Here is a 9,910-nt window from a genome sequence, read left to right on the forward strand (position 1 = left end):
TAAATGGCTGAGTTGTTTTAATTTACTTTAGATGATGGAACAGCTGGGATGGACCACCAGGTTCTATGTTGATAAGTATATAAATGGCTGGCTCTGAGTTGTTTTAATTTACTTTAGATGATGGAACAGCTGGGATGGACCACTAGGTTCTATGTTGATAAGTATATAAATGGCTGGCTCTGAGTTGTTTTAATTTACTTTAGATGATGGAACAGCTGGGATGGACCACCAGGTTCTATGTTGATAAGTATATAAATAGCTGGCTCTGAGTTGTTTTAATTTACTTTAGATGATGGAACAGCTGGGATGGACCACCAGGTTCTATGTTGATAAGTATATAAATGGCTGGCTCTGAGTTGTTTTAATTTACTTTAGATGATGGAACAGCTGGGATGGACCACTAGGTTCTATGTTGATAAGTATATAAATGGCTGGCTCTGAGTTGTTTTAATTTACTTTAGATGATGGAACAGCTGGGATGGACCACTAGGTTCTATGTTGATAAGTATATAAATGGCTGGCTCTGAGTTGTTTTAATTTACTTTAGATGATGGAACAGCTGGGATGGACCACTAGGTTCTATGTTGATAAGTATATAAATGGCTGGCTCTGAGTTGTTTTAATTTACTTTAGATGATGGAACAGCTGGGATGGACCACTAGGTTCTATGTTGATAAGTATATAAATGGCTGGCTCTGAGTTGTTTTAATTTACTTTAGATGATGGAACAGCTGGGATGGACCACTAGGTTCTATGTTGATAAGTATATAAATGGCTGAGTTGTTTTAATTTACTTTAGATGATGGAACAGCTGGGATGGACCACTAGGTTCTATGTTGATAAGTATATAAATGGCTGGCTCTGAGTTGTTTTAATTTACTTTAGATGATGGAACAGCTGGGATGGACCACTAGGTTCTATGTTGATAAGTATATAAATGGCTGGCTCTGAGTTGTTTTAATTTACTTTAGATGATGGAACAGCTGGGATGGACCACTAGGTTCTATGTTGATAAGTATATAAATGGCTGGCTCTGAGTTGTTTTAATTTACTTTAGATGATGGAACAGCTGGGATGGACCACTAGGTTCTATGTTGATAAGTATATAAATGGCTGAGTTGTTTTAATTTACTTTAGATGATGGAACAGCTGGGATGGACCACTAGGTCTTTTAATTTTCAGTTTACTTTTTGAAAGTGGATATTTGTAGCTTAATTTGATTCTAGAAATAGTTATAGAATCATAGCAAAAAATGCAATTTAACAATTACACAGAGAAGATGGCAAGCAAGGCTAAGAGTGTAAACAGTGTAGGTGTACATATATCTATGAAGTGTATTAATCGAACCAGAATTTGTTTTATATCTTCCACAGTTTAGGTTTTTCTACATCCTGTCACTGTCATGAACTTGAGCGAGGGTATTAAGTTCTGGTGTAACTAAATAACTTGTTCTGATCAAAAGTTGTGTAACTGTAATAAAAACAAATAGAAAAAAGAAAATTTTAATTTCTCACTAAAAATAATGATATATGAACAACTTATACTACATTTGATTGGAGTGTTATAATAGCAAGTATTTTTGTTTGAATTTTCCAATATTTAATCGCACTAATTAAGTTGGTATCTGTTTTCCTTTTATGTACTAGATAATTTTATATACAATTTATTATGTAGTAGACAAGAAATAATTTAGAATTGATAATCTTTCTAAATAATAAATATCTATAAAATTTTAGATGCAGCAGATACTAATTGACAACTGATAGGCCTAAAGATTGGAATAAGTCATGCTCTAATAAGGTTTAGTTTATATCCATTGACTTCTTTATTTATTGCAGGTGTGTTTTTTTAGCAGTAAAATGATTACAAATAGTTTTTAACAGTTAATAAAGTTTTTAATGTACAAAATGTGAACTAATAAGCTCTACAAATTTTCAGAAAGAGACACATTATTTACTGAAGGAAGAAATAGACAAAAATTCACTGAGTAAGTTTTTTTTCTCTGTGATATTCATAAAATATATATTACATTAGCTCATATTATTAATAAATAAATGATTGACAGTTTGCTGCAGCTTAGCATGGCCAGGTAGTTAAGGCACTCGACTCATAATGCGAAGGTCATGGGTTTGAATCCCCATCACACCAAACATGTTTGCCTTTTTAGCCACGGGGGCATTATAATGTGACGATCAGTCCCACTATTCATTGGTAAAAGAGTAGTTCAAGATTTCATGGTGGGTGGTGATGACTAGCTGCCTTCCCTCTAATATTACATGGCTAAATTAGGGACAGCTAGTGCAGATATCCCTCGTGTAGTTTTGTGCGAAATTCAAAACAAACCAATTTGTTGTACTTCAGTAAAAGTAAAGTGTGCTTTATTATAAGATAAAGAGAAACAACAAGAATTATTTTGGAAAGATGTCTGTGTTAGAAGTTTCTAATTTTTAATGACTAAGTGAATTTTTTCCCATATATTTCTTTTTACTTTATGAAGTGAATTTCATTGCTAATTACACCAGAGGATTATTGGACCGTTACTTGAGGAGCACGATTAAGGAAACACGAGAATGTGTAATGACACCTGATAGTGAACACATTTGTGTCCATGAAGTGACTACAGATACTTTCAACAGAGTAGTAATGAATCCTGACAAGGTAAAGTAGAACCTCCATACATTGATTTCATTTTGTAACCATTGTTCACAAACTGTAAAAAAATTATATTGTCCACAATTTATAGTTTCATTCTCATTGTAATGAAAATCCAAAACAAAGTTTTTGACCACTTTCATAGTGATTTGTAATCCCACATTGGAATTCATTATTTAAAAGTACATAACTTGTGTGTTTTAAAAAAATATATCATAAGTAATTCAGGTGTTTAAAAATAATATTTCTATTCTTAAACTTCATTTTACTGAAGAAGCAAATATTTCTGTAACCAAGTCTTTAAAATTAGGATATGGAATTAGTTACTGCAACTTTTGTATAGTTACACCCTTGTGCAAATTTATTGAAACAAATGGTCATTTTACAATATTTTCAGCATGGTGGCCGGTGTGGGCTCACTGGACCACCCGCTGATTTCCTTTTATAGTCATTTTTTCTCATAGATGGCATCATTAGCTGTGTTTTGCAGTACGGTCGATCTATTTTTGGGATAAATGACAAAATTTTGAGGAATATTGCATCATTTGAAATTGCGTTAGAAGGACAAGGAGACCAGTCAAAAAAACAACTTTTTACCAACTCAATGAAGAAAAAACTTTATCAATGGGGTCTGAAATACAAGACCTGATTGCAAGAACAAAGGAGGAAGGGTGTTATTCAGTGATGAGACTCATTTCTTCGTATAGGGTCAAAGAAGTTTGTATGTTCGCAGATCTCCAGGTGAGATATTCAAGAATCTTACATCAACCAGTTCGTAAAACATGCCTTGAAGAAAATGATTTGCAGAGAAGAGTCGTTCCAGTATTGAAAAAGAGATTTCCAGATGGATCTGACATTTTTCAGCAAGATCTGGCTCTGTGCCACACATCAAAACTTGTGAAGAATTTTATGACTACAACGCGAATAAAGGTGCTGGACTGGCCTGAAAACTCTCCGGACTTAAATCCTATTGAAAATCTTTGTGCGATTTGTAAAGAGAGACTTCGGGAAAAGACTGTACTTGGAAAGATAAGCTAATTGAGGCCAAATTGAGGTGTGGTACCGCAATCCAAAAATTAGTAATGATTGCAGTCAACTCGTGGACTCGATACCAAAGCGGATTAATGATCTGAAAAATAAAGGTGGTAATATCATGTATTAATTTGTGAGTAATGTTTGGATTCTCAGAAATAAAACGCAAAAAATTGAAAAAATCGTAATTTTCCGTCTTGTTTCAATTAATTTGCACAAGGGTGTATGTTTTAATGAATTTCTTATTTTTATTAGGCTTACAGTAAGTGGTGATGATGATGTTCCCAAACTCTAGACACAAAATCAACTTTTTTGTCTTAATTAAAATGAGCTGCTTGCAAAACAAATAAGGATAAAGATAATAAGAAAATTTATCTATTCTTTCAAAAGTTATCCATTCTTATGGAATTCATAGATTTAATCTTTAATAGGAACTTCTCTTGCCTTGTCTTTTGAACCATTATTTTTTCGAACCACACCAGTTTCCTATCCAAACAAACCTCTTTTCTGTTTTTTTATTTGTGGGGGTAGAAATATGAATAATCTGACTCTGTAGTACTTTGATAGGCTTATAAATCATTATACAATGCTAAAATCAGGGGTTTGATTCCCCTTGATGGACTCTGCAGATAGTCCGATGTGGCTTTGCTATAAAAAAACACACAAAACAGTTTTTATACAAACTTATTTTTATCTACAGTGTGTTGTTAGGGCTCCCCAAGATGTCACTACTAAAGATAATCATTTCAGCTTCTGATCTGAATTTTGCAATTTTACTTCTGACATTTTTCAAACTCCACTAAGCTACCTACACCATTGTATGCAACTATTAACATGCTGTGTATGTGAGAAAGTTAAATACATATAATTAGTTACAGAAGCTCATGCATTGTGATAAAATAGAAACTAAATAACTTTTAAAAAGAAGTCTGTTCCGACAGATTTCAGCCATTGTCCTTGCTGGTTATAGGCAACTAATAATTCACTGTATTCAAGAATTATGAAACATTTCTCTGTGGAATAATAATGTTGTTTTTTTTAAATATTAAATGTAATTCAAAACATGTCTGACATCAAACTCATGTTGTACCAGCATATAAAATACCATTCCAGAAGTATTATGTTTTTTTCTCATTACATTTGTTCACATGATTGTGAACCATGACTTTTCTCAGTGACACTGTGTAAGTGTCAGTCAATTTACACTTTTTATTTTCCAAATAAAATTAAGATTCATTAATGGATTTTGGATCATACATTAAACAAACTTGTCGTATGTGTCAAATCCATTATTTCACAGCTGGATATCATTTGTAACATGTTAGTAGTGGATATCATTTGTAACATTTTAGTAGTGGATATCATTTATAACATGTTAGTAGTACTTTTTTTTTAACAGAACTTAAACAATTTACAGTATGTTTGCTTTTTAGATAGTTCAGTTCATACTTTCTTTTAGGATGTTTTACTTCTCTATTATGCCCCCTGGTGTGGATTTTGTAAAGGTACCTTCCACATTTACCTAACTGTGGCAAAGTATTTCTCTGGAATCTCAGGAATTCTTTTTGCAAGGTAAGGTAATAGTTGTTTTTAATGTAATACAACTATATGTTAGACTAATTTAGTTTTTTTTTCTTTCTTTCAAAGAAGTAATATATTATTTATAATTAAAATAAAATAATTGTATTATGGGAATGTCGTCATTCAAAATATTTCTGTGCACTACTTGTAAGGTGTAGGAACACAAAATATGATGCCAGATTTGAGCTCAACAACTTGAGAATGTGTATAATTGAGCCACATCATACCTGGGTGGTATGAAGCATTTTGCACCCACTCATTTAGTACAATATGAAAAGTTGTGCTGAATATTTGAGATTAATAATGGAAAAAGGTAATAGTATTAAATATTTTTGAACAATAACATTTGTTGTATTATGATACATTTTTAATTTCCAGATCCATTATTGGTAGCTGTTTACTATATTGTATCGTAATAACACTGGTAATAAAGTATTTTTATACCTGTGACTCGGTGATTGAAAAGTTCTATACTTTTTTGTGGAAACTGTTATTTAGTGATATTCTATCTTCAGTGGAATTCCTCTAAGCGGTCACCCCTTGAAAGTGGTCATTCAATCACAGTCCCTTTTTTGTTTACATAATCCCTAATTATGTACAGTGTAACCCCTCTAATCAGGCCAGTTTGTCTCAGTCCTGAAGGTGGCTGCTTTAGAGGGGTTCCACTGTATATTTCTTTATTTTGAAAAAAATATGTTAAAATCATGTAAATAAATCCTTTAACCGACTAGTTTTCTGTTATCGATGTTATCTTCATTTTGATAAGATTGCTAACATTCCAAAACTGGACAGTCATTGTCGAATCACTTGAACTCAACAGGAGTGTTTTTAATTCGTACCACTTCTCCTTCAACATGTAATTTTATAAATTATTACTGTATGTGGTTTTCAGAAGAGGTTGATATTAAGCAATTGAATGTAAAATATTTGAGTATTGGGCAATAAATTTGTGGAACTACAATGATTATGTGGAATTTTGTATGCTACTGCAACATTTCTTTTTAGTTAATACATTACTTCTCACACATGAGAATGCAAAACGTGATTTATGTATCAGTTGTATCAGTATGTAGTAGTCATAGTTGATGGCTAATAGTTAGGCTTTCCAGTTTGATAAATGTCTAGTTATTAATCTGTTATCCTGTATCAAAAGTTTTGAAAAGAATGTATTGATTAAAAGTGAATTTCAGAATTAATGCAGATGAAAATGATCTTCCCTGGGAATATACAGTAGAAAAGTACCCTACCATAATATTCTTCCCAGCTCATAGGTAAGCATTTCTTTGCATAGAATTATTGTTTGTACAGTGTGACTTATGTACAAACTTTGATGCCATTAAAAAATATGAAACACTAAACAAATATAAACAGTTAAATACAAAGGTATTGAAAGTTTCCCTAGCTTTTAATTTGTAGAAAATTGTCACTGCACATTTGCATAATTTGTTTTCAGCTTTTAAGATTGAAGTATAGATACAGAACATACTTTTATCAATTTGTGTATCATGTTTAAAGAGAATAAATGAATCCCACAAACTTATATTAAATACTAAACTGTGTTTTATAGTAACAGCTTATCACTTTATTTTTTGTGTGTTTGTAAAATTTAATCTGGTTGTGAAACATCTTACACAAGATTAGGTAGAAACTGGTTGGACTTTAGGTAGAAACTGGTTGGACTTTAGGTAGAAACTGGTTGGACTTCTTTTTCCAAGAGGGCCAGAGTCATATGATACTTCAAAAGGAGTTTGGTGTGACTTAATTGCTAGTATATTGGACTGTAGGTTTGAAGATCTATAGTTTGTGTCCCATTGCTGCAAAATCATGCAACTCACTTTGGCACTGTGAGTGCATTATTATAAGAGATAGTCAAATTCAGCTATCAAATTACAGATGCCCAAGAGTTAACTGTACCTTACTGTTAACTCATTGTCGCACATCTGGTCTACTAGTTCAAAATTAGGAATGGCTCATATAACTAGTCCTTATGTATCAGAAACAAACACAAATTTTGTAAAGAATGCAGTGAAAAGAGCACTTTGTTTTTTAAGAAAGAGTTTTTAATATAATATATGTATTTATACATTAGTGTATACATGTGTTTTCTACCTCCAAACACATTTATACCAATAGAATGTGTCACAGTGTGTGCCACAATAGTAAGTTTTTACCAGGAATAAAATTTACCTTTAAAGACAATCCTGTTTATTAAAACATAAACATTTCCTTTGTTATGCTGTGATAAAATTGTAATAAGTTTAGTTTCAAAATAAAGTTTTATGAAGATATAATACAAAAGCATTTGAGATAATCATCTTGTTTATACATATAAGTAAATTTAACCAAGTTTACTGGCATGAATTGTTGAGTATTGCCGTGATTTAAATCTGCAGCCTTTCAGGGTGTATGTTAAAGTTATAAAAATTCCTTCCAACTTGTATTATTACTATCTATGCTTGTTATTTATTACATAGTAACTCTGAAGAACAGAAACATGGAATTGAATAAGGAAATGGATAGATCAGTATATTTGTTGCTTTAGCTCCTGAGCTTATTTAGTTAGAAGAAGTATTTTTGAAACATGCATGAAAGAGATAGCAAAAATAATTTAGTGTAAATATATTTTCTTTAAAAAACAAGTGGAAGAAGTAATCATCCTTTTCTGCAGTAAGGAAAGTTATTTCTCTGTAGTTCAGTTAATATGGTTGTTTCTGTTTGAGGTATACTCGAATTGAGGACAGAAGTGTTGTTTCCTGACCACGAAATTGTTTTGATAAGTTACAAAAAAAATGCAAAGATAATACAGGGAAATCATTACACTCGTTGTTTTATTCTAGTAAAAACGTTTTTGATAGACCAACACATCAACCAAAAAAGTTTTATCACACTTTTAAATTAAGTTTTACTGAGAAAAGTTGAAAAACATTCAGAATTTAAAGTACGGACAAAATTTAGGTAGAAAAATGATCATGTAATAACATGGTTCACACGTCAAGTTTCAGGCAGACAGAAATGTCACTTTTCAGTTGATTTTATTTTGCTGTTTTTAAGCAGTTTTTTTAACAAAGTTTCTTCTAAACCTTTTAGGAAAGCCGAAAGCATGAAGTTCCCACAATCATTGCATTTGACAACTACTAATCTTCTTCAGTTTATCTTAACTAATGCTCAGTTCACTGTGAGATGGCAGGCTGCAGCAGTGATGTGTAATAAAAAATGTGTTACCCAGAATTTTTTACATTCTCTTGTAGAAATTAGACATCATTATATCCAACAAAGATCTCTTCTTAAACAGATTAGTTTTGTTCACCATAAATTATATGAAATGAAACTTATAACAGATGGGAAAAAAAGGAAAAAGAAACATTCTCTGGAGACAGTGCAGCAATTCCAGATACTAGAAGACTATTTGAAGTACCTTGGTTTACGTATAAAAAACAAAAGAAAAGCAATTATTGACACAATAAATCTTCAAGATTTACTTCCGAAGAAGGTTGGGTTCAACTTTAGTTGAGGATACATACAAAGACCTTAATAAGAAAACATACTTATTTTTAAAAAATACACTTTACAAGAAGACAACTGAAGAAGGAAAGAAGATAAAATCTTCAAAAAGCAGTGGAAGTTTAAAACAGCATTTAAAAAACAAAAAAATATCGAGAGTGAGGGAAGAGCTTTAAATAAGTAGTCTTATTTAGCTGTTGGGTTTTATTGGAACTGGAAATCCCATCGGTTAACAGCTATATTAGAATTAATGAAAAGTTTTCTATTATTGCTGTATTGATTAGGTGGATTTTTAATTGATTCTCATCTTACTGTTTGGTTCAGTAATTTTTGTTATCCCAAGAGATGAAATAACGAAGAGAAAAATGTATTTGTTAGGAAATCAAAACCAAAGGTGTGGAAGTTAACGTTAATAGTGTTGTGATGAACTAGTTAAAGCAATCTGACAAAAAAAACAAAAAACAAATATGATCTTATGATAAAATCACCAAGCTTGTATAAAGGGTGCTTTTGATCTTAGATAAAATTCTAATATTTGGATATAACAGGTACCTTTATTCTCTTTGAGAAATATTTTAGGTTTGTGAGTATCTGTTTATTTTTGTTGTGAATTGATAAAACTCTATAACCCGAGCACTTTTGAAAGGCCCACCCTCTGAAAGTTTTCAGGTTATGGGGTTCTTATCATTTTCATGGAAGTTTCTTGAACCTACATGTGTTTCTGAATGTTATTATTGTGCATCAGCACCATGCATTGATCTGTTGTACATACTTGTTTTTATCCTGTGCAATGAACGTTGAAAAGTTTAATAGGGTATGAACTATATCAGAAATAGTGATATAAATTAGTGGTATATATAAAAAACAAAGGCTAGAGTTCATTTTCATATTACTTTCCAGCTTTACTAACAGACATATCACAACTTTTAAAAATATGCTTTTAAATTTATTACTCTGTTTATCTAAGGCAACCAAGACTTCATTGTGTGCTTGAAATTCTATTTCATAGAAGATATAATAATGAAAATATTAACAAAATTAATCTTGTTTTAAATTTATAGCTTTTCAAAAGGTAAGAAACATGGAATTGTTTTATTATAATTCCATTTGCTGTAGAAATAATAATTGATGAAATAGCCAATGT

At 31.4% G+C, this 9,910-nt stretch overlaps 1 protein-coding gene across 1 annotated transcript; it reads left to right on the forward strand.

Annotated features, from left to right (window-relative positions):
• The first annotated feature begins 1,853 nt into the window (after window positions 1–1,853).
• On the forward strand, window positions 1,854–8,910 carry LOC143224755 (uncharacterized). Its single transcript, XM_076453025.1, has 5 exons — window positions 1,854–1,987; window positions 2,498–2,658; window positions 5,144–5,256; window positions 6,456–6,536; window positions 8,353–8,910. Coding segments are annotated over exons 1-5 (780 nt in total). The 5' UTR covers window positions 1,854–1,986; the 3' UTR covers window positions 8,777–8,910.
• Window positions 8,911–9,910: the final 1,000 nt, after the last annotated feature.

This window comes from Tachypleus tridentatus, chromosome 9, assembly GCF_004210375.1.
Source record: "Tachypleus tridentatus isolate NWPU-2018 chromosome 9, ASM421037v1, whole genome shotgun sequence".
NCBI lineage: Eukaryota > Metazoa > Arthropoda > Merostomata > Xiphosura > Limulidae > Tachypleus > Tachypleus tridentatus.

Coding starts and splice junctions, on each gene's coding strand:
- LOC143224755 (XM_076453025.1), top strand. Junction 5,257..6,455: donor TCAGGAATTCTTTTTGCAAG/GTAAGGTAATAG, acceptor AGTGAATTTCAG/AATTAATGCAGATGAAAATG. Junction 6,537..8,352: donor ATATTCTTCCCAGCTCATAG/GTAAGCATTTCT, acceptor TAAACCTTTTAG/GAAAGCCGAAAGCATGAAGT.